General features: G+C 34.0%; 1 protein-coding gene across 21 annotated transcripts in view; it reads right to left on the reverse strand.

The window, feature by feature from the left end:
- LOC149801452 (uncharacterized) overlaps positions 1 to 27206 on the reverse strand; it is a 227224-nt gene that overhangs the window by 127191 nt on the left and 72827 nt on the right. For 20 of the 21 annotated variants that reach the window (XM_089955585.1, XM_089955600.1, XM_089955607.1 and 17 more), the window contains exons 10-16: positions 23263 to 23388; positions 21648 to 21815; positions 20156 to 20227; positions 13018 to 13083; positions 8557 to 8718; positions 6228 to 6307; positions 2895 to 3081 (exon numbers count right to left, since the gene is read on the reverse strand). In XM_089955585.1, the coding sequence (XP_089811711.1) occupies positions 2895 to 3081; positions 6228 to 6307; positions 8557 to 8718; positions 13018 to 13083; positions 20156 to 20227; positions 21648 to 21815; positions 23263 to 23388 (861 nt within the window). The remainder of the gene's footprint in view (positions 1 to 2894; positions 3082 to 6227; positions 6308 to 8556; positions 8719 to 13017; positions 13084 to 20155; positions 20228 to 21647; positions 21816 to 23262; positions 23389 to 27206) is intronic. The other variant, XM_089955594.1, reaches the window with a different exon arrangement.

A 27206-nucleotide genomic window follows, 5' to 3' on the forward strand; every position in this document is an offset into this window, starting at 1 on the left:
TTCTTGGTTTCAGGGTCATTTTTGGTTCATTTTCTTTGATTGGTACTAGGGTGTATGGATAGATAAAATAACCTAAATATAACACATTTTCTGTGTGTCTTTGGACACTATTTATGGAAAACAAAATATTTATACTAAAATAATATTTTCCCATGTCTTGAAAGTTTTGGACACCATTTTAAAAGAAATGTATGCATTTATGTTTCTGGACAACAAATGTTGTGCAATAAAGATAAAACAAGAGGCAGGTTAAAACCGCTTTTGAAAAGTAGAGGAATGGCTTGCTTGTCACTGGAAGAAAAAAAATTTAAGTTACATCTACAATTGAAATTGTTTAAAACTGGAAGAACCCTGTATCACCATTCATTAGACTGCAAAATTGGATGTAACAAATAAGATTTGTTTATAATGATATAACACACAAGCAAAGAAATAAATCTTGACTGTACAAATTCTGAAGCTTATGTACCTTTATTAAAGGGGAAAAAAACCCATAAAAATCATGCTTTAATTTAACAAATTTTTGTTCAACACCTCCATTGTGGATAACACTAAAACCTGCACCTGGTCACTTACCAGCAACATACAGAGGAATTAGTTTCGGTAGATAATAGCTTATTTTTAAAATAATCTAACACAAATCTGATCCTTATTTCATGTATTTTAAGTACTGTCATGAATTTACAGGTATTGGAATGGAATTTAGTTTGATGTTAGTCTTTATAAGCTTCAGCACCAGACCAGACAAACTGGAATCAGTCCAGACAAACTGGAATCAGACCAGACAAACTGGAATCAGTCCATTGGTTTTGCAAGTAATATTTATGACCTGCTTTCTATTCTCCCATATGCTACAGAAATATACTACAACTGTAACTATCTGGAAAATTACAATCAAGATAAATCTTATCATGTCTATTTTCATTTTCTTTTAATTTAATAATAAATTCTATCACCAATCTGTTATATTTAAGTTCATGAGTGGCAGACAAAGATATGAGGTTAAACATAGCTGATTATTTTGCCTCACAATTTGCCTTTTTTTAATATGCTCACATTTTTTTGTACTGATATAAAAGGCAGTGTGATAAGTTTTCTGTGTGATTTATGGGACAGCCATATATCATGCGTGTGTTTGGTTACTTGGTTTATTGGGTTTTTTGGTTAAAAGGCAGTGTGATAACTTTTCTGTGTGATTTATGGGACCATCATATATCATACATGTGTCTGGTTTTTTGGTTTATTGGGTTTCTCGGTTAAAAGGCAGTGTGATAACTTTTCTGTGTGATTTATGGGACAACCATACGTGTGTCTGGTTTCTTGGGGATGGATCTATCTTTATTTGTTTGTTTTCAAACATTGAACAAAATATTGTTTGACAGAAACAAAAGAAAATATTGTAATCTGCCCCCTAGAGCCTGTAAATTGAGGTTGCTTCTCTCATATCATCTGGTTTCATGTTGAAGCAGGTATAAAGTCAATCGGAATAGAAGTCATAAGTGACAGAGTAAATATACTGTTTGGAGATACAGCTCTCCATCACTATAGCACTTTATTTGGCATATGTAACTGCTGACCAATTTATATACCAAACTGGGAGGGGGAAGAGACAATACATAAAGAATAGGCCAGCAAAGCATACAGTAATAATTCAAGTTTATGTAAATTAAGTTTTTTAAATTCATGCTATTTTACAATTAATTTTGTCAAATAATCAAAAGAAAAAAGGAAATACAGATATAACACTAAGTATCACGTTACTTTTACCAATCCATAATGTCACATATTTGACAGACCAGTTGAAGTATGGTGGTTAACCTTTGGCCAAGGGTTTGTTGAGGTATGTGTTATATCTGGAATAAAATTATCATAAGGGTCTTATAAAGAGGACAGATGTACTGTGTTTTTGAGTAAATGAATCTTATTAAAAATATGTTTTCCACTCAAGATGTCATGCTGAAACCTTTTCTCTTCAGGGATATCATTAACCTTAAACTGATTAAACAAATTTCCCTTCCTGGATGGAAAAGCACATTAGGTTCATATTGATGAGTTAAATCCATTTATTTAATTAATTAGACTGAACCTAACTTTGCTATTCACAATTTAAAATCTTATGGTTCTTTACTGCACTTATGTAGAACTCAATTTATTGAAAATAAAATGTTGTCTCAATGGTGTGGATCAGTGACATAAACCTCTGAAATCAGGACATTAAAGCAGAAATGGCTTTTCTCATTGCTCAGGAGAAATTTTTAAAGCTTTATAATTACAACTGTTATTGTACAGCTCAAGCAATCACGATGGAAACAACTTTCCTGGTTAAGAATGAAATTATCCACAAAAAACTTTTTCTTCTCTCTCAGAGTAAATTAATTATAACTCTTGTAAAAACCTAGAGCAAGCTAATTATAACCCTTGTAAAACCCCAGTACATGCTAAGTATATCTCTTGTCGAAAATAAAATACAACTAAGATAGTACTAAAAATATTTAACAAATTGGATAGAGATCTGTTCATTTTGATGTTCTAACACTAAAACCTTTTCAACATAGGTTTTAGTTCTGGGTAGGTTTTCTATTACTATTGGACAACTTGTAACAAAAGGTGCATGCGCAAGTTATAATGGTGACAGAACCACAAAATTACTGCAAAGGTAAAAAATTAAAAGTTTCGTAATTATCAATTTGACATTTCAGACAAAGAGGCAACCTGAAAACCAGCATTGACTATTATGATAAAAGTCTTTAACTGTTAAAAATTAAGCTCCTGAAATTATTATCAGCATCAGCAAAACTTGACCAATATGAAATGTTGTAAATACAGTGCCAGTATATTTTGAAAGTGTGCCACACATGCCACAGAGTACCCAAACCAAGACTAGCTAGTCACACCTCTTCCTCTATTGCAAGCAGTGTTGGCATGATGTCCTGTGCTTTTTCCACATTCTCTAGCAAATCTAAGTACTGGTTAGTGTTCCTTACACTCTTTGTCAGCACATCTTTCTGAGTTTCTAGGAGTCGGATCATCTGTTCATTTTCTGCCTTCTCCTGTAGAAGCTTGCGATTCTCACTCTTGTACCTGAAGAATAAGAAAAAACCATCTGTTAAAAAAAAATTTACTTACCATATATACTCACTTATTAGTCAAGCTCAACTGCAAACAACATAGATCCTGATCTGCCATAGCACAATGTGCCTGCAAATCAGGGTCTAAGTTGTTTAGTTCTACTGATTACCCCTTCCAGCACATTATGTGATGGCAGATCTAGGCATGTGCAGTTTGCAGTTGGACTAGACTTTTAAGCAAGTACATATGGTATTGAGGGAATAATACCAACAAGAAAATAATAAATAAAAAAACTTAAGGAAAATTCAGCCTGAAATAATTTTAAGTACACTATCTGTAGGAGTTATTAAAATCTGGAAAATAAATTTTGCCAGGCAAGACAATACCAGTATATTACCTGTACAATGAATGAAGTACCAAATATATCAAATATTTAAAAAAATATTATTGGCTCTTTTTTTTAACAATTTATCTCTTAAATCCAGGATGTGAAAATGACCAAGTGGAGCTAGCAGCTTTGTAATAGGTGCACATCTGAAGTCAGGCATGGAATCTGATAGGGTTGCGCAACTAACATTACTCTGTACTGGCAAGGATGTACAAGGTAGGTACAAGGCCGAATTTTTCTGGTACAAATGCTACTCAGCCAACATAAACAATGCATGGTTTATTACTTGCATAACACAGAGGAAATTATGTTGCAAGCAATACTCTAAAGAAAGAAAATTAAATAAATGCATTTCTGACCTTTACAGGAGTGGCATTAATAATCGATGTCACAAATCAACATCAAGACAGTACTGAAGTCCCTAGTCTGAGTTCCCTCTGACTCCTCCCACCTCATAGATATGTTGACATTTATTGACAAAAGATGGAATAGGGTAACCGCTTACTCTACTGGCCAAGCAAACTTACATCGAGCCATACACACATGAAACTGATAGAAACATGCTTTATTTTTTTGGAAATTTGGGATTATATTTGCTGTCTTTAATCTGCTGATTTACGAGACAAAACTGTAGCACTCAGATGACATATGACCTGGTACTCACCATATGCATTACTAGACAAATGACTTAAACAAATCTCGCAACGTACATGTCCATCAGTGGTCCTTTAGTCATGTGATATCAACAATAAACCCCTTCCCAATATTGTTTTAAAAAAACTTTGAAAATATTAAAATGAAAGTCACTAAATATTTGTAAATAGAACTATAACATTCTTCAATTCTCAACATATTTATTCAGAGAACAATGACCAGAAAGGTGTCACTGTTACAGCAACCTGGAGAAAACTAGACTCATCAAGCAGAAAGCACATGTCAATGTCTTTTTTTTCTTTACATGTCAATGTAATGCAGTGCTGTCCACACTTTTTGACACCATGGGTCACTGATAAATGTTTTTCTTGAAGACGAGGGCCGCAGCAGAAAACTGAAAAGCAATGACTATATAGCTGCTTGAGCTCTGCAGGCCATTTAAAATAAGCCCACGGGCCGCAATGATGTAATGTAATTTTGTTTACAAAGAATTTGATATTTTCCAGAAAATTCAGTTTGACCTGAATCTTTCCATAAATATCTAATAATAGAAACACTTGTTTCTATTTTTGACTTTGTTCCTGGACTTGATTGAGGGTCAAGTAAACAACTTTTATTCTCAGAGTAAAATGATTAGTTCTTATCAAGGACATACAGGGGCTACATGATTTTATTTTATATGTAAACATGATCATGTGATCCTCTATTTCGCAATTAGGCATTTCCAAAACTGCGAAATGCTTAGTGTTAATAGTGATGTTTAGAGAGAGAGAGATCTCAGAGAGTCCAGGTTTTTAAACACTTGATGTCAAGTTGTTTTCTTCTGTTGTGACCAGCATTGAAGTTTAGATTTTTTGAATTATATGTTAATTTTTCTTCAGATTATTTGGACTCTAAAAGATTAATTCGTTTCTCTGGAAATATTATTGTATTCAAACAGAATTCTTGAACAAAGACTTTTCTTAAATTTTTTATCTGGATTTCCAAAACCGGAGGATTAATTATTGTGTTTCTACAAGGAACTGTAGACTTCAGCACAGTACAGGTTACAGCATACATCATTGCCTTCCACCTTAGTATCTTCGTCAGGACTTGAACTTGGAATCATTAGAACATTTCAATTTTAGGACTTCAAAAATTTTATTCATTGATTATTCTTGGATTTGATTCTTAAAACTGCAAGTTCATATATTTTCATTTTTACAGAATTTTTCCTGGGAAATAAATTATTTATTATATTTTTCAAAGCTTGTTGTTTTCACTCTTTCTTGTGTTACTCCTTATTTGAGCCTAAACACGTAACATAAGATTAGCATTTCTGGTGTTAAATAATAATGAGTCACACAAAGCCTAAAATATTTGTTTGATGAGACATAAGATTAGATTCTGAAAATTTGTTACAACTGATTGACAACAAATGACACAGTGGTTGAGCTGTGGTGTCAATTCATTGACTGACAACTCATGGCACACTGGTTGAGCTGTCGTGTTATTTCACTGACTGACAACTCGTGGCACACTGGCTGAGCTGCAGTGTCAATTCACTGACTGACAACTTGTGCCACACTGGCTGAGCTGTGTTATCAATTCACAGACTGACAACTTATGGCACACTTGTGGTGTCAATTCACTGACTGGCAACTCATGGCACACTGGTTGAGCTGTTGTGTCAGTTCACTAAAAGATAGCTCATGGCACAATGTTTGAGCTGTGGTATTAATTTAGTGATTCAAAGTTCTAGAATTCTAGATTCAGGACCACAAATTGACTTGTGATATTCTTAAAAATTATGTGGATCAAAACAAAGAGATTTCCAACTTCACCAGAAACCAAAAACACAGATAAGAGCAACAGTTTAAAGATTTCCAATGTAAAAGCTTCATCAACCAAAGTGTATGCAACACTCCCCAATGTTACATAGCTGACATTACCAAAACAGACCAAAGTAGACAGTCATTCTTTGTTAAAGTTTTTATAAACTGGAACTGTCCAAAGTGGAAACTATTCTCGTAGACAAAGCTGAGACCTCTGAAATATCACATGTACAGTTTATACAATCTTCATGAACCCCAAGTGTGTAGATATATTGATAGTCTAATACAAGCAAAATACTTACTTTTTCACCTCTTCAATATTCTCAGCGAGCACTTCCACTTCATCCTTAAATCTCCGTACGTCCTCCTTTAATTTCACATTCTGCAGAAGAAATAATACAGTTTTGGAAAAATGGTTTGGGATAATTTATCAAGTTATGACACTAGTAAGGCTATGACTAATACAAATTAAAGATCTTGCTGATATCTCAATGACTAGCAATAAAACAATCAAATTTTAGTCCCACACCTACTGTGGTGAGGTCAACAAAAGTATACAATCTTGAAATCTGTGACAGTTTTCTAGAGGTACTCTGCAGCCATGGATTTATGCTGAGACTTTTTGACTTCTTTGGATGAAAATTTTAAAATTATTCCATTTACCTCCCTTTTTCTTGTCTACGATGTTTATGTTACAGATCATAACCATGGTGAAAATAATATTGCTAAATCTTTCCAATCATATTATTAATTGTTGAAATATTTAGTGAGTGATGGCTTACACTATCAAATCTAACTGATTGGGTGTTTTTACTAATGAACAACCAATTAGCAGAACTTTTGTATACATGCACTGTTTGACTGATTTTTTTTATCTCTACCTCCATGTTTATCTCTGCATCAGTACTTTTATTTGAAACAAACCTACAATGATATGCATCATCACAGCAATGCTGGCAAATTAAAGTGGAGATTCTATTTGATGCTTGGCAGTATGCAGTACAGGGTGGCAGTGTATATTTTAATCAGCTTTGATGGTGGGATTGTGAACCCAGGATTAAGGAGTAGCTATAAATGACGCTCAAGATAGTCTAGCACCTATCAGACAAAGATTTACCCATGCTTGTTTGTTTATATTTTTCAGATGAGGGGCTTGAAATTATTAGATTTTGCATTTGTGAAATTAAACGTATGAAAAAATAATATGATTTATGTTCATAACTAATACTGTCCGACAGGAGAATTTTGGAATTGGTTGAAAGACTGGTACCAGCAGACATGTCTGGCAAATACAAGGGTTTCCATAGCTGATAGTCATTGGTGGTTTGTGGGTTTAATACCAATTTTCAGCACATTATAGGCTAAACATGCCAGTCAGTATATCTGGTGGAGGAAAAACCTGAGAGAAGCCTAGAAAGAACCACTGACCCAAGGGAAACTAAAGGCAAGCTTTCTCTCATATCCATATTGGCAGAGCTTGAGTCAAAAAACCATGTGGACTGAGGTCATGTGTTGTGTGTGTAATGTGATTTGGATTCTTAACGTAGCTATAACAATTTTTCAGTCATATTGCTACGATGTCTACAATGTGGCAGTTTATAGTGATGTCTAGCACTAGGGCATCATGTGGCAGACATGTAGCATGATGTCCCACCCAGTCACATTATCCCAACACCAGGCCAAACAGTCCTAATACTAACCTCTTAATGCTGAGCGCCAAGTGAGGCAGCTGTTAGTACCATTTTGCAAGTCTTTGGTATGACTCAGCCAAGAATCGAACCCATGACCTCCCACATCTGAGGCGGACACTCTAACCTTTAGGTCACCGGCGAGGTCAAGAACTTAGGTGAGATGGCAGTGACCAGTAATGGCAAGCACCTTGGACCACCCAGCCACCTGCAATCATGGTTTTCAGAGGCTTGTGTGTATATGCACATGCATGTCTGTACTTACATGATTGCATGTGTCTGGGGCTGACAGCAAGAAATCTATATAGACTGTGTATTGACTGAGGTCTTCTGGTGAAAACAACATGTCAACATGACTTTTTATTTAGAAGGGATAGTGATAAAAAGATTTTCAAGCTGTCTGCCATGGTGGTGGCTATACCAGACATCAGATTGGCACTACCTTCACTTCATATGATTGGCACTACATTCGTTTAGGATTGACTAGACATTATAAGAATCTTTTAGTGAAAACGTTCTGTTGATAAGACCTTCCATTAGGAAGAGTAGCATTAACAATAACAAGATATTCCTACCATACATACAGCTCTCCCTTATTATAATGCTGGGGTCCATAACTGCTGAAAGTGTTACATACCTAACCACATTATATTGAGAACTGCGCTATGTACAGAACCGCAATATATTAAGAATAATTCTATTCACCATGGTATAATGGGCACTATCAATTTTTTTTAAATACTTGTACACTGAAAAGAAAATAAAGATACAAAACTACCTTGTTTTCTTTCAATCCATACTGCTTTACATTGGTATAATTTTGGTCATTGGGTCCGCTGTTGTACCACATTATACCCATAACTGTGTTATAACAAGGCATGTTATAATGGGGGTGAGCGTTAATGACTATGAAAAAAAAATTACAACTGAATATTTTAAGTACCTCTTCCTCTAAAAGCACAATCTTGTCCTCAAGGGTTTCCAGTTCTTGATCCTTGTCCGTCACACTGGCCGACAGACGGTCACATGTGGCTCGCAGATTGTTCACTTCACTCTGTTTTAAGTTGGCTTGTTCCTTCAGGTCATCGTTTGCTTTCTGCAACTTCTGGAAAGCAAAATGATTACAACATTCAAAAATTATCATAAGAACCTTGATAATATACATGTGTGTGTGTGTGTGTATATATATATATATATATATATATATATATATATATATATATATATATATATATATATATATATATAGAGAGAGAGAGAGAGAGGGATAATATCATTTCCCAAGCTGGCATGATATGGAAATCTAAACCTGTGTGATATTTGTTTCAGGGACAAGTCTTGCTTATCCCCAAGTACAAATCTTGCTCCAATTCCACTCACTAACGTAAAACAGATTCTTTTTCTTGCCCCAAATATGCATTGATTTCTACCAAAAAGTTTGCATGTTTACAACTCATGCTTTATAATCTGCGCCTTGATCGCATAAAGTCAATGATGCCTCAGAGAAAGTGCATAAACTTACCTTTGCCTAGGGTAGAATCATATGCATAGGTGTAGGATTGGAAAATCCAACCAAGAGTCAGAATTTTGCATCACACACTTGGCACAGCCTCATGTCGGACACAAAATGTTTATCCCAAAGTTGGAAATTTCCTAACCTTCACTGAAGCATAGGGATGGATTCCTTTTCTCACATTTCTAAGCAAAACATGATGGCTAAAATAAAAATGGCTTATTGTAACTATTGTTGTAAATTTCAAATTGCAGAACACCCAATGAAAATTTCCTTCCCTAAGAGTGTAAAATGCTAGGTTTACACTGAAAAATTCTGTACAAACTTTCATTGATGTTTAATCACATTTTAGCTCTCAAAGAACAGAGGTTTAAACAGCAATGGTAATACAGAGTGTCTGAATTGTATTCTAAAGCCAGCTTACAAAATGATACACAAGTGTTCAGGTCAAAAACAAAATTCAGGTTTACCCCCATGATTAGGTGAGACAAACCAAAAAAAATGAAATTGTCCTTGATTCAACTCTTATCTTGAACTGATTTACCCTTCAAAAATATTAATGAGAATTTTAAGAAAATAACTTTTACAATGACTTCTTTTACTCATAATGGACTAAAGGAACTATACATTAACTAGGTCAATCAATTTGAACAGGCCTGTTTATGGAACATGTAACTTCAATCACTGCTTGTTTTAGTTTGTAAATGTGTCACAAATAATATTCATCTTAACTGCAATGAAAAAATGTTCAATAGGACGTTTTTACTACTTTGTGTACACTATGCAGTAGAAAGTCAAAATAGTCCATACGTCAGGGTAAAGGTCATGTGTGAGGAATGATAGCACTATCCTACCTTTAGTGTATGGAAGAGATTAGTAGAGATTAACCATAAATAATTACTAAGGTAGACAAAATAAAGTATTTTTATTTTCTTTCTTTTTTAATGGTTACCATATGGTTCAAGATGTTTTAAGAAGATTATTTTGGAAGAGATCTTACTTTTTTTCATATCAAAATGCTTAAATGTGTGCTGTCTCCCAATAAGTGTGTTAGAAACTATAGGTTAAAAAATATTAAAAGGAAGTTCTACAATGCTTGGATATCAGAGTTCAAGCATGGCAGACAAGTAGCGAAGATTCTGAGTTTGCAATGTGTGTTGCGAAATTTGCATCTTTTGCAGTTCATAACTCTGAGAAGTTTTCAAGGGCATAAACTAAGGTCAAGTTTCAAATATATCAATTAACAATATATAACAAGATAATAAATTTTAAAGTGGGGATAAATACATCTTAAAGCATAAATATATCATGTGTCCTTCGTTGCTTATAACAGGTTTAAATCAATCATTATTTATTTATTTTCTTTACTTACAGTGGTGAAAATGGTCAGCATATTTTTTTATTTTGAGCTACGAAGAGAATGAAGCCTTCGACGTACCAACAACAACAACCAGAAACCACTGTCACAGCAAACTGGACAGTCAGAATTATCAAGCACAGAGCATGTGTCAAAGATGTTTTTGCTGTCTCATGTGAAACCATACTGACATGTGTTATCTGCGTGATGAGTCTGGTTTTGTCCACTTCAGTGAGACAGTGACATGTTTCTGGTCATTGTTCTTGGAATAAATATGTTGAGAGTTATGATTTTCATTAAACATTTTAAATAAGAACTTTTTTCTACAACAACATTGGAAAGGGGTTTACTGTAGATACCATGTGAGTACTGGACCAATGATGTCACGGACAAGAAAGTTGCCAGATCATGTGACTAGCAATGTAAATGGTGAGAAGCTGGTCATCAATGCTGAAGTCTTGTTTTGCCATTTCATGCTATTAGAGACATAATGAATATATTATACTCTCAATTTCTGAGAAGATAAATTATCTTCCTATTGATTTCATGAAGGTATGGCTCAGTTTAAGGTTGTTTAGAATTGCTAGACCTGATAGTAAGTGGCTACCCTATGCTGACTCAACACAGTGGAGGTGAATTCCAACTTGTCTATAGGCAATTGGCTGTGAACCCACACTCCAACATATATGCCAAAATATATCAGATGGAATGGGAAGGGTTAGAGGAAATTCAGGCTGCTCCTGATGATAAGGCTCAAAATACATCTTAAAACCAAATCAGGAACCTCCACATTTAGGTAAAGCAGTCAGCAACCCAGTAACAAGAAAAGTGAAGTTAGAACTTCATTGCAGACTGATTATGGTTGTCTTCTCATTATGACAATATGGCTGTCATCCCATAATAACAGTCTAATGCTGACAAAGAGATGGCATTCTCCTTCCTTGCAAAACACAAAATAATTCAGGGGGAAAATGAACCAGAAAAACTAGAGCATCTTAAGTCACAATGACTATCATCAGTGAACACCAGACAGTGATCTTGTTAAAGAAACAAAAAAATGCTAATAGATTATATATTAATAAAATCTTTGCAGTAAATTATAAGATAAACAACTCCTCCTTTCTTGTTACTGAATATATACTTACTCTTATTATTTAATTATAACTTAACTTTTTCCATATGAAACAAAGTATGATTCATCTTCAGAACTCGCTGTTATATTATAGTATGAAGAGAATACATATTCTGCCAATAAAATGCACTTGTTCTGCAGTGTAAAATATATCCTGATAACAATCTACTGGTCTAGCAATTTTCTAATCAAAATTTGTAAATGTACTGGTTGAAAATCCTGGTTTTGTCACATGTATGCATACATAAATGTGAGACAGATAATAGCTCATGGTAAAACTTGGGATAACCCTGTCCAGTAGGAAAGATGGCATAGTCAATATTTTTGGATAATTATTCTAATCCTGTTCATTCTATTTAGTTGGAAACAATTGGTCACGTTTCAAGGATTATGTACAACTGTTATCTAATTGTTCTATGTTGTAAACTGCTACATATGGGTATTAATAAAAGTATAACAACAGACAACTTTCTCATGTCAAAGAGATTTCCCATTTGGAACACCCTTCTTAAAAATACTTATCCTGCCTCATACCACAACACTGTTATAATACCTCATACCACAACACTGTTATCCTCCCTGAAATGATGCCACCCATAATGTCTGAAAAGCAAATCATATACATTCTTACTAAAGAGCCATAAATTTCCAACAGCTGCCCTGTCCTTATAGTGTTTTTTATAACTGTACCAATTAGGCAATATTTTGTTTAAAATCCTCACCTTCTGACCTACATGTAGTAATGTGTAAAATAATAATCAACCACGAGTATTGATGTTGGATAGGAAATTCTGGTATTCCTATATAGGTGTGACACAGTTTGCCCATTGATAAAGCCATGTGGGATATGCCTACCCTACAGGAGTTTCCCAGTGAAATTTTAAACAATGTCACATTATACACAATGTCATTGTGGTTATGTCACAAACATCCATAATCTTTCTAGCAAAAATAATGAAAACAAACTATCACAAACTGTTCATGATGCCAACAACATCTCACTTCCCACTAAGGGCTTCACAAAATCTGCCAAAATGGTCTACATATAAATACAAACAAACCAACAAATTATTTTGTTTATCTCAAGCGGGTTTTATTTTAATCATGCTAACAAGGTCTGTGTCTCAAAAAATCCAAAAGGTTCAAAAATGTTTAAAACAAAACAAGAACCACAAAAACAAATAAAAATTAACAACTTCTGCAACAGCCCAAAAATCAAGTCAGGTCATCTACATATGCATGCAAATATGCTAGCAAATTTAATTTATCTACCTTGAGTGGTTTCTGTGCAATCTTAATGACAATCTTTCTGAACAAAGTACACATATGTGAAACAGGACCAGATCTGAAAGCAACTGGGACACAACAGAAGGTACAGTATAGACACACCAGATATACTTACTGTCTCATATTCATGGACTCTGTCATCCAATCTAGCTTTTTCTTGTCTCACCTGCCTTATTTCACTCTATAAATGAAAGGATAATGAACCAAAATATTAATGTCACAGAAACAAAATTCTTTCTGAAATGCAAAAGTTACAAGAACAATCTGTCCTGTGCATGTTCATATGAATTACATATTCAAAATGGTAAAGAGTAACACAAATGGATTGTACTTTCTGTCAAATGAATGTAATATATACATGCAAATCCTATTGGAAATCAAAATAATTAAACACAAAGAATGGGTACTTATTGAAAATTGAAGTGAACATTAAAACTAGTAAAAATGTAAAATGTAAGAAAAACAAGAAAATCCGGTAACTATTGATAGTCTTGCCTCTAGATAACTTGTTTAAACCATTAATCAAATAAAAAAATATTTTCACCTTGACATTAGTGAAGAAGTAATAATTAATGATAACAGTAGTTTTTCATCTTCAGACGTCAAATATCAGACCTAAAATTTTCAGAACTATGTATAGCAAAATATACGAACTTTAACCCAAAGCACAGTAAATGTGGCTACAAATGATGGCTCCATCCAAAATGTCAAAATCTGCAGAAATGTTTAAAAGCAAAATACATAAAGCAAAGTAATTTTTATGCAAGCATCATCAGTAATATTTTGTATCACATTTTCAGTTAAATTATCAGTCTCAAATTGAAAGTTTGACAAATTCAAGGCATGAGCATTAACAGGACCATGTACAAAGTACAATTCTAATATGACTTGGCTTTTCCTCTCTATACAATGCATGGAGATAAAGAGGTATTTATCAAGCACAACCAATATGTCTACAAAAAGCACGTCACTGTAACATTCAGTATTACACAAGATTGAAACATCTCAGTATAACATAACACTGAAACATCACAGTAGTGCATAGTCAATGGCTGAAAAAGATTCTCAAATGCTGCAATGCTGGACCAGCAGAGTATAGAGTGTAAACAAGTCAAATTTAATATATTTTTTAAGTTAGAATCAAAATAAAGACTTAAAAAGAGGTAGTTCGGTCTAAAGATTAATGACTGTTTTCCATGTTAAAACTTTTTCATAATCCGCAAGATCAATAGTGAAACAGACACATATGTAAAAAAACACAATATGTGTTTCCAGTCGGTCAGGACAAAAACAAAATATGTTTCCAGCCGGCCCATCCCTGTTTCTCAATGCCAACTGAAGCACCGTTTTCCCTCATGGGAAAAAAACAAAACATTTACAAAAAATTAAAACCGAAACTGATTTGTGCACTCTGAGCAGTTTTTGCCAGTACTATGAAGCACTTAGTACATTATGTATACAAATCATTATAATATATATAATGTTTATAAAAAAATTTATAAAAAAAATACCTTCCTACCCTAATTTCAAAACCAGAACAATAGGAAACAAACATTTGTTTTTGCCTTAGCTATTGGATCAAAAACCTCTACTGAAGTTGATATTTCTTTATCAGTCCTTATTAATACCTGTATTATTGTAATTCACATCTTCCATAATTACCAATGTGGCAAATAATTAACACCCTCTCCAATGACATTTTTATTTTTAAGCTAAAATAATATATTTTGTGAACAGTTAAGTCAGGTGCCTGTACCTCCATGAATTAGGAATGATCAGAGAAATTAATTCCAATTGAAATGGTTAGCAACAAAGCAATCAAATGTTAATATCAGTGAAAAGACAAGAATCAAATAATGACTTATTAGTTTTTAGTGTCATCTATAAAACTGACTGACAAAATAGTAATCACACTGTGACCTAAGCAAGCACATTAATAAAGAAACTTTCAATGAAATTGGAAGGACTTTTAAATTCATATAAACTGCTTTAATTAATACTGTGTAAATAAAAAATTTCAAATGATCATTTTTAATCAAAGATGGGGATTTTATTTGTTCAAACTTTGAGAGCTATTTAATTTTTCCTTATTAATTTTCTAAGATAAAATTCTGCTCATCTTCAGATGTGAGAAACTGGAGTAAAAAAACACGACAAGAATGAAATTTATTTATTTTACAACCCCCTACTACACAAAGGGAAACTAAATTCCTGATTTTCTTTGACATAGCATATATACTCACTTATAAGACAAGTCCAATTGCAAACTGCACATCCCAGATAAGCCAATGCATAATCCACCAACACATCTAGGTCTATGCAGTTAGTTAGGAATAATCAGTGGAACAAACAACATAGACTTTTATCTTTTAGATGATTATGTGTGATGTGATGTGATTTGGATTTTTAACGCAGCTTTAACAATTTTCCAGTCATATCGCTACGATGTCTGCAATGTGGCAGTTTATAGTGATGTTAGATGATTATGTAATGATAGATCAGAGTCTATGCTGTTTGCAGTTGAAATCAACTTATGAACAGGTAATATGGTACCCAATTGAACCATGGTACACATGTATATACAACCAAATTAACACACCAATATCTTGTATACAAAGTTATTAAAATTAAAACTGAATTGAAATTTTAAGAAAATCATTTAACAAGGAAACCGCCATATTGTGTATAAATCACTGAACAAAGAACCTGTCATATGTGATAATATTTTGAGTAACTCATTTAACAAGGAAACTGTCATGTGATAATATTATACAATCATGTGATAACATTTTGTATAGCTCATTTAACAAGGAAACTGTCATATGTGATAACATTTTGTATAGCTCATTTAACAAGGAAACTGTCATATGTGATAATATTTTGAGCAACTCATTTAACAAGGAAACTGTCATGTGATAATATTATACAATCATATGTGATAATATTTTGTAGAACTCATTTAACAATGAAACTGTCACATGTGATAATATTTTGTATAACTCATTTAACAAGGAAACTGTCACATGCAATAATATTTTGTGTCAATCATTTAACAAGGAAACTGTCACATGCAATAATATTTTGTATCAATCATTTAACAAGGGAACTGTCACATGTGATAATATTTTGCATACCAGTAAATCATTTAACAAGGAAATTGTTGCATATTATCATATTTTGTGTAAAGCTTGTCCAATCAGAAAAAAGTACCCCACCCCACCCCAAAAATGGAGAAACAGATCTGGAATATTTTTATAACTGAATAAAAATCTAACCAGGTCATGAACATATGCATAAAAACATGCATACTGAATTTTCCAAAGTTGATTTTGCTTTATCCTGCAAATAAGTTTTTTTTTTGTGAAAACATTTGAAGTTTAAACTGGTCTATCATTTTGTAAAATTACATTTTAGTTCTTCATGTCCATAATTATATTTTCAACATATCATAAAAACCCTCATTTTAATCATTTCAAAGCAAAATGTAAGTAATTTATGGATCAGCAAATAAGCTTTTCCTTTTTCATGTAAACTGTTCATCTATGAATATATCAAATGGCAGTTATTTTAACAAATCTAGGATTGAAAGAACATGAAGAAAAATAATGTGTATGGGAAAATTTCTAAATACATTTTTTTGCTTTCTGATTTTTAAGAATATACATATCTAACATCTGTACACTGGTAATTTTCTTTGACTGACTAGATGTATTAGGCACAGGAAACACTGGATACTTCAGACTTCTGCTAGTTAAATTTTTGCTCTCACTCTGATGCCATAAAAATTTTTTGAGGAAACAGGATGTGAAAATTTCACTTGTATACTCCAGCTCTCTGAAGGTATGATAAGAGTCAACATTACGATAAGATGGTGGACAAATAATGACATTTAAAGACAGTTACTGATTTTCTTAAGGTTTCTGGGATAAACAAAGATGACAAGATGCAATTTGATCCCTGCTTGATATATGGCATTAATTCTTCAGTTATAATCTTTCTACAGTCATTACACTCATGCTTTCCTAAACTATCTGGTTTAAGCAAAAGTAAATTTAAAAATACTTACTCGTGACTTTAAAATGAACAGTAAAGTAAAATTGTTAGTCTACTTAAGTAAAACTGAATGAAACAGGAAAACAGGAAAACAATAAACATTTAAATCAAATTATTTCAACAAAAACATCCAGAAAAACAACCATCATGATTTGAAATATGGGTAGCCATAACTAAGGGAGATCACTCAAGCAATCTCACCTACAAATTTGATACTGTATGTAAGATCTGTTTTATGTACTGAATACATATTAAAATGAAATGATTCTTAAGACTATAAGAACAAAATCCAGCTGTAATATACAAGCAACTGATGTATGCAGTAGCAATTTGTAGAGGGGCCCCGAGTGGCCGAGTGGCCTAAAGCGCTCTCCGTTACGGATCACTGCCATCTCACCTCTGTCTGCGTGGGTTCGAGTCCAAGGCTCGGCCAGCGTGGGTACATGGGAAAGACTGCCAGTAGCTTCTCGTGGGTCGGTGGTTCTTCCCTGGGTTTTTCAGGGTTCTTCCTCCACCATTAATACTGGCCGCCATGTATAGCCTATCGTGTGCTGAAAAATGGCGTTAAACACTACAACAACAACAACAAAAGCAATTTATAGCACCTCAGCACAAGAGTGGCTATAAGGTGCCAATTAAAGGTTGTTGTTGTTGTTATTGGGTTTAATGCCATTTTTCAGCACACGATAGGCTATACATGGCGGCCAGTATTATTGGTGGAGGAAGAACCCGGGAAAACCCTGGAAAGAACCACTGACCCCTGAGAAGCTACTGGCAAGCTTTCTCACATACCCACTTTGGCTGAATCTGAGACTCGAACCCAAGCAGACAGAGCTGAGATGGCAGTGATCCATAACAGAGAGCGCTTTAGACCACTCGGCCACTCGGGGCCCCGCCAATTAAAGGTAAAGTTCTAAAATTGTAAAATGAATTGCAAAAAAATATTGGAAGATATACCTGTCCAAATAAACACAAAGTAAATAACAAAAATATAAAATGTAAAGGTGTTACTATTTTGTAAAATATATATAACATAAAGTTAACATGTGTAAAATCATGAAAACGTATTCACAATTATTTGTAAAACCCACAATCCTTAAAAAGTGGAAAAAAGTTTATTTCATGGAATATCGCAACTCTGAACAGTGAATAAAATTTTAATGAACTATATATTTTATTCCCTGCTATTCCGAAATTTTGATAGGTATTTTGTGAACAACATATAACACAGACTTATGATACCAGACTGGGTCTTAATCATCGAAACACCTGCAGCATACACAACACAAATTTAATAAACCAGACTGAGCCTTAATCACTAAAATATGTACGATACACAAAACAAAAACTTATGTTACCAAAAAGGGTCTTAATTATCAAATCATTTACAGTATATACAATGCAAACTGATCCCAGACAGTCTGTCTTAACCATCAAATAATTCACAGTACATACAACAAAAAACTGGTCCCAGACAGTCTGTCTTAACCATCAAATAACTCACAGTACATACAACACAAACTGATCCCAGACAGTCTCTTAACCATGAAATAATTCACAGTACATACAACACAAACTGATCCCAGAAAGTCTTTCTTTACCATCAAATAATTCACAGTACATACAACACAAACTGATCCCAGACAGTCTGTCTTAACCATCAAATAATTCACAGTACATACAACACAAACTGATCCCAGACAGTCAGTCTTAACCATCAAATAATTCACAGTACATACAACATAAACTGATCCCAGACAGTCTGTCTTAACTGTCAAATAATTCACAATACATACAACACAAACTGATCCCAGACAGTCTGTCTTAACCATCAAACATCAAATAATTCACAGTACATACAACACAAACTGATCCCAGACAGTCAGTCTTAACCATCAAATAATTCACAGTACATACAACATAAACTGATCCCAGACAGTCTGTCTTAACTGTCAAATAATTCACAATACATACAACACAAACTGATCCCAGACAGTCTGTCTTAACCATCAAACATCAAATAATTCACAGTACATACAACACAAACTGATCCCAGACAGTCAGTCTTAACCATCAAATAATTCACAGTACATACACCACAAACTGATCCCAGACAGTCAGTCTTAACCATCAAATAATTCACAGTACATACAACACAAACTGATCCCAGACAGTCAGTCTTAACCATCAAACATCAAATAATTCACAGTACATACAACACAAACTGATCCCAGACAGTCAGTCTTAACCATCAAATAATTCACAGTACATACACCACAAACTGATCCCAGTCTGTCTTAACCATCAGATCATTTACAGTATCATACCCCTAAAAAATGTGCCAACAGGCTTAGTGATTAAAAAAAAGCTCAGAATACACTCCATTATATTGTGTCTTCATAATTGAGTGCATTCAGTCTGATCAAGTAATATCCTACCAACACTAAACAAAAGATCGCAAATCTATCCCATCTGCAAAGGATATATTAATCAATTGTGTCAAAATAAACATATTGCTTATGTTGGACTAACTCTGTATACTATCAGAGTGTCTACATATTGATTCATAAAATCAGGGTGAATATAAAAATCAAATACAGTGCTTTTTCATCTTTTTACCTCCTCAATTTTGCTACCCTGGATTACTACCTATAAAGTCTCTTGTCCCAATTCTCCTGTAAACATTACTGAAGGACCTAAGTTTTCTACCAGTATGTCACCAATTAAACTTAAGTCACAATGCATGTGTTTGTGTAAGTGTGATTTAGATTTTTAATGTAGCTTTAACAATTTTTCAGTAATATCGCTACAATGTCTGCAGTGTAACAGTTTATAGTGATGTCTAGCGCTGGGGCATCATGCCGCAGACATGTAGCAAGGTGTCCCGCCCAGTCACATTATCCTGACACCAGACTGACCAGTCCTAACACTTACCTCTTAATGCTGAGCGCCAAGTGAGGCAGCTGTTAGTACCATTTTTGTAAGTCATTGGTATGACTCAACCGGGGTTCAAACCCGCGACCTCCTGCATCCAAGGCGGACGCTGTAACCACTAGGCCACTGGAGCGGTCAAGTCACAATGCACCTTTTAACCAAGTCATGAATGACAGATAATATAAAAGACGTGATCCTGAAGTTACAATGCACCTTTTAACAAAGTCATGAATAGCAGATAATATAAATATGTGAACTCATGTTACCTTTAAGTCTAGGACAGCTTCCTCTAACTGTTCCCTTTCTTTCTTGAGGTCTTTTGACTTACTGTCAGTTGCCTTAAACAAAACAAAACATTGAATACTTACATTATTTACAACTACAAAATAAGCAAATATACTATGCTAGCATGCAACAGATAATGCAACATCACCAGATCTGAGGAAGATTGCACAAGATGTGCTAGTACAAATGAAAACATAAATGCTCACACTGCTCTGTAGAAAATGGCAAATTATGTGAATGCCTGCCCTGTACAAAATGGCAAATTATGTGAATGCCCCTGCAAAACTCTATAGCTTGTACTGCAATGTACAATTCTTGTAACTACAAACTAGCTTTATATTTATGTGTGTAATGGATATTGCTAACAGCGTGGATACAGATCAGCCATTACACCATGAACAGGCAGATGAGGGTCTGTGGTGTTCACTTGGCATCCAAAGCTTAATAAACAAGATAGAATCCAATCTGGACTAGTGCTGTTGAGGGGTGGGTGTAATGCTAGCTCACTGCTAACAGTACATTTATCATGATACACTTCTTCAGTGCACAATATGTAATGCTATTTAAACATGTTTACCTATAAATTGTCATTTCTGCCAATTTAAGAGATATCACACTCATACATCCCATTTATCATTGTACCACAGACATGGTAATAAACAAGCTACAAAACCAAAACGGGGTCCCCGAGTGGCCGAGTGGTCTAAAGCGCTCACCATTACGGATAACTGCTATCTCACCTCTGTCTGCTATTCTGTTTTTCTGGATGTTTTTGTTGAAATAATTTGATTCGGCTAATGTGGTTATGTGAGAAAGCTTGCCAGTAGCTTCTCGTGGGTCGGTGGTTCTTTCCGCGGTTTTTCCAGGTTCTTCCTCCACCATTAATACTGGCCGCCATGTAAAGCCTATCTTGTGCTGAAAATGGCATTAAACCCTACAACAACAACAAAATCAAAACCAAAACCTATGTGGACCTACATAGTTGATTTTGTTCACTCATGCATTTGTTGCTTTTTTTATAATTTCTGCATGTAATGTCAATTTATACTGGTTTATCAATGTGATGATCCCGCCCTAATTCATCAGCAGACCAATCAAAACAGAGCCTGATCTCTTGCCACATTATCCAGCAGAGGATCTGAGTCTACAATGCTTGTAGTCAGGTACACATTACAACAGAGTCAATAGAGGAGGCATGTTAGCTCAGTTGGCAGAGGGTTGGATTCAAAATCCAAGGGCAGCGGGTTCAATAACCACCTAAGACAGCCCATGTTAACAGTCTTGGTGTGTCCTTGGGAAATGCATTTAGCTCTTATTTCCTCTACCTGCAATAGCCAATAACGTGTTTTAAGTGCCATTAAAACATCCACACACACACACACAAAAAAAAAACAACAAACAGAATCAATACTGTAATTAAAATGGAAATTGCACCTATCAACATAATATATTCAAGTGTAAATAACATACTACCTCTTTCAGTCTTTCCACCTCTGCATGGAGCCGTCTTTTCTCCTGGTCTGCCAGATCCTGTTGCTGTTTAGATAGTTGCTTTTGATTCTCTAACACACTTATCTGTTCTAATGCACGCTCATAGTACGCCTTAACTGAAGCCAGTTCTGCTACAGCATTATCGCTGGTCTAGAATATAATAAAGCAAATGATTGAAATTAACAAAAGGTTTGCTAAGTTTGTGCCCTTTATTTTACATGAGGTACAATTCTGAAAACAAACTTCTTATGTTTTTAACTATATACGACTTCTATTCTTCCATAATCAATACATAAACACATCAAACAAGAATAACACAAAACTAAACAGTTATATCCTTCCATAATCAATAAATACACACATTTAAAACAAGAATAACACAAAAACATTTCTAACTCAGTGATCCTCTCATGATAATCACTTCTCCTGCGTCTTTCTGATGATAAACCATTCACCCATATCTTTCTGACAAGCCCTCCCTGTCTTTTTATGATAAGCCCTTCTCTCATCATTCTGATGATAATAATTTCTCCTGTCTTTCTGATGATAAACCGTCCCTGTCTTTCTGATGATAATCAATTATCCCCTGTCATTCTGATGATTAGCCATCCTTGTCTTCTCTGATGATAAACATTCCCTGTCTTTCTGATGATAATCTCTCCATCTTTCTGATGATAATCCCTTCTCCTGTCTAGCTGATCATAATCAATTCTCCCATGTTTCTGATGACAAGCTATCCCTGTCTTTCTGATGATAAACCTTGCCTGTCTTTCTAATGATAAGCCATTCTCCAACTTGGCAAACAAATAACAAGTTGGACACACACACCCTACCTCCAATGGGAAATGACTAAATAATACAGCCAAACAGACAGATTTTAAGGCAAACCATGGTTAAACTATTAATTTATTAAAACCTGTTTAAGTATTAGGCAAGGTTATGGATGAAAAAGTCGAAATGTATAAAAGTGTTATCTGATCAGCACTATAATTACAATCCTTCATGGGTTCATACAACCCTTAATAATACTTTTCAAGGAGTTTTCGTGAATTTCAAAGGAGTTTTCAAGGATTTCTGAGTTTTCAGGAAGTAGTGTGTCTACTGACAACTGAATCTTCTCCATATGTTACTTTAATTAGCTACTGCAGTTGTGCACCCTTTGATCCAAATTTATCCCATTTATTTTCTATTCATTATTTTTCAACAATATGGAAATAAACATTTTTAACAGATATATTTTGTTCAGTTTTAAAGTTTTGTAACCTTTCACGTAAATTCAAAAGTTTCTGGAAAACTTCAAGGAGATATTTGAAAACTTCAACTTTGTATGGATAAAACCAACCTTTTTAATTCTGAGTTTTCAAGGCAACATCCAAATTCAAGAATTTTACCAGGTTAAGATGGGATTTTAGATAAACTGGTGAACTTGTATGATTTTATCAGAATACAAATAAGAAAATAAGATTTTGCCAAAAACTTGCACAAAAGCACAAATCTTACATAAATTTGTATCCAAAGTTAATTTTATTTTAAAGCAGGAGTAAATGTAGCAGTCTGTCAAAAATAAATTGACTTATTCAGTGGGAATCAACATCACCTGTTGCAGTTCTCTAAGTTCCTCATTAATCCTGCGGATTTCCTCATCTTTTCGCTTTGTAACTTTCTTTGCCCTGTTGACCTCCTCGTCATGCTCATTTAGCTGCTCCTCAAGTGCCATCTTGGACTGAAAACATGGAAGAAAACTTAAACATACATTAACAGCTGTATCCTTAAAATGATGTTAATGGACCTTGTGTAGAATACGTATCATTGGAGTACATTCCCAAATGCTATTTAGCATCAATGGACACCTAAATTTATCACTGTGATTTGAATCAGATAAGCTGATGTTGTTCATGAAACATTTCATCAAAATCTAAGCCACCAGCCAATCTCAATATATCCATAATAGTAATTCCATCAAAAAAGTTAAGAGGAATATTTTCTGAAATGACATGTGACCTGTGTAAAACTCTTTTGAAAATGTTGTCTACATTTCTGACGTTTTAAGAAACATGTCAGATTTTAAGCATATGAGTAAAAACATGTGACTCACAAACTTGCATGAAAGACATCATAAAGACACATGAATCAAAATATTAAGACTAATGTGGGGATATATTTATTATGACCGAGTTAACTTTAAGATGCAATATGAAATAGGGGTGGGGGTGGGTAAACATATAGGAAACACTGATGACTGAAATTGTTCCCAACAAATGTCTGACAACAGTCAGCAAATTTTCTGGAGATCTGTTATGTACTAATGCAAAACAATATCTAATCACACTAATTACAGAGTAGTCCTGAGGATGAAGTTTATTGTAGACAAACTGAATTTCAGGCACCAGCTGATTTATCATATGACCTTTGGATGACAACACATGCAGCAGATTTCGTTTAACAATCATAAATAAAGCAGTGCCAAATAGTTTCAACAACTGTTTGCTGTGGGATTAATGTTAATGAATTGCAATTACCTATAAGGTGGCTAAATTAATTTATCAGTTTGGGTGATAAACGTATTTCAACAAGTGCATTGTTTGGTGCAAGGCTGTGTATGTCAGTCTACTGAGTAGCCTTTGGTAGGCCATTGTTTGTCACTGATCGAACAACAATCTACATATTGCAGTGATGACAAACATCGATAAGAATTATTAGCATTATTCTTGATGGTGCCATCAAGATTAGATCAAAAATTACCAGCTAAACAAATCAAATTCATTTACTTCTGCAATAAAACCTTGCAGTAGTTCATAACTCAGTTGGGAGAAATTAGTGAATGGGTTGTAAAAATCAGGGAGCTGCTACAATGATAGTATTCTACCAGAATTATATTTTTTACAGTGCGTTACAGCAGGGTTTCTCTAGTCTTGTCAAAAATAATGACTATTGCAATTTGACTTTCCAAAAGAAAGGAATAATAATTTCTGTACTAATTGGGAAATATTTTCTATAAAACCTGCTTTAATAAGCATGCCTCGACAGATAGTAATATTCATAAGATTTAAGCTCTGTTGCCTTATGAAATATTCTACAAACAGAGATTTGTTTACAATCACCATGCTTTGCTGTACATTGAAAATGTAGTAGTGTATAAGCACCTCAGCACAATAGTGGCTATATGGTGCCAACTAAAGGCAACATTTGCAAAATGTACAACTAAATTGCAGCAAATTTTCAGAGCATGAACCACTGAAATAAATGTAATCATTATGAAAAACAATATAAAATTTAAACATAAGGATGTTTGAATTGTGTAATATATATATATATATATATATATATATATATATATATATATATATATACAGTTGTATATATATAATAACATAAAGGTAAACGACATATAATACTTCAAACATGGCTATTTACTCACTTGCTCTGTTTTGCAAAACCCATTTTTCTCTCAGTCATAATAACCATGACCTTTCACATATTGACTCCCAAATCAATATGCTACTCTGCTACCTTAAGTGTAAGTCATTCACCACTAATCTTTCTTCAGCCAGTGACCTTGACTTGTGATCCTAACTCAATAGGCTTCTTTCCAACCCAACCTTTCACAAATTCTGATGAATGTACATGATCAAAATGAAAGTTTTGTATATAAATCGTTCTTGATTTTTCAGCAATAGAGATGTTGACCTTTGATCTTTAGACCCCAAATTCAACAATGTTATTATTTACTCCAAGTGCAAGTTATCCATGAAGTTTAGTACAGATTTGTAATGTAGAACTAAAGTACTGCTATAGTTACTAAACTAATTTTCTTCCCACTGCCACTATAACCTTGACCTTTGACCTTTTTACTCCAAAATTAACAGACTTCATTCTTCCCTCAAAAACAAGTCATCTAGAAAGTTGAGTTCAGGTCTATGATGTAAAAATAAAGTTATTTTGCAGAAACAATTTCAATCACAATGACCTCAACTTCAGAAATTCTAACCAAAAATAAATAAACCTCTTCCTTTCCCCAAGTTCAAGCCATCCACAAAGGTAGATGGTGTAATATTAAAATTATGCATATGCATAAAGGGTAGATGGATGCATGTACAGATGGATGCATGTACATAGAGACAGACAGATGGACATTATATCATATATATTCTGCCTTTCAGTGGGCATATAAAAATGTGATAATAAAATGAAGATCATTTATATTTGAAGTTTCTGGTGTAGTCCTTAACCTATTAAACAATAATTTGTAAATTGTTAGACCTATAATGCAAAATTATTTGTCCCTCTACCGATGTTTAAATTTTATTACATTACTGTACAACTTCCCCTTCCTCATTACAATAAAAAGCAAATTAAGCTAATACTGTGAATTCATTCATTTTTATGAGAACCTATTTTGGTGTTGTTGTGAAAAATGACATTTTCACTAGTACTTAAATCTGACTTGTGAGGGGGTCATATTGATTTCAGTTGTTGTTGCTGTTGTGGGGTTTAACACCATTTTTCAGCACACGATAGGCTATGCATGGCGGTCAGTATCACTGGTGGAGGAAGAACCCGGAAAAAACCCAGGAAGAACCACTGACCCACGACCCACGAGAAGCTACTGGCAAGCTTTCTCACATACCCACATGGGCCGAATCCTAGACTTGAACCCATGCAGACAGAGGTGAGATGGCAATGATCCATAAAGGAGTGTGCTTTAGACCACTCGGCCACTCGGGGCCCCTCATATTGATTTCAGCGATGACTAGAACTTCAATAGGTCTTTTAAAGTTCACAATAACCAAGAAATCCCCAAAAATTGCAATCAAATAGAAATATAGTTAATTCACAGTATATGTTTATAAAAAAATTCTAAAGCCATCACCTTTTTGAAAAATAATTGTCATCTACCATAAGTATATACTGTAATATATCATTAGAAAAACATTAACATCATGAACAGTGGCACCTTTCTAATAAAAACCAAGTATATACCTAAGGAATGCCATTTGTTAATATGTGTAACACTGAGTGTGCCAGAGGAATGCACAATTTTTATGACAAAGAATTGCCTGATCTGTAACTTTAATTTCCAGGCAACTGTTTTAAAAGTACTGTTAAAGTGTATTAAAACTCCTACTATACAAGAAGATTTTAAAACATTCTTAATATTTGTACGCTGTATATCCAAGCCCTTTATTAGTGAAATGTACATCCAAGTCCTTTATCAGTGAAGTGTACTTCCAAGTCCTTTATTAGTGAAGTGTACATCAAAGTCCTTTATTAGTGAAGTGTACATCAAAGTCCTTTATTAGTGAAGTGTACATCTAAGTTCTTTATTAGTGAAATGTACGTCCAAGTCCTTTATCAGTGAAGTGTACTTCCAAGTCCTTTATTAGTGAAATGTACGTCCAAGTCCTTTATCAGTGAAGTGTACTTCCAAGTCCTTTATTAGTGAAGTGTACATCAAAGTCCTTTATTAGTGAAGTGTACATCCAAGTCCTTTATTAGTGAAGTGTACATCAAAGTCCTTTATTAGTGAAGTGTACATCCAAG

This window comes from Sinohyriopsis cumingii, chromosome 4 (assembly GCF_028554795.1).
Source record: "Sinohyriopsis cumingii isolate HCF-2022 chromosome 4, ASM2855479v2, whole genome shotgun sequence".
NCBI classification, from domain to species: domain Eukaryota; kingdom Metazoa; phylum Mollusca; class Bivalvia; order Unionida; family Unionidae; genus Sinohyriopsis; species Sinohyriopsis cumingii.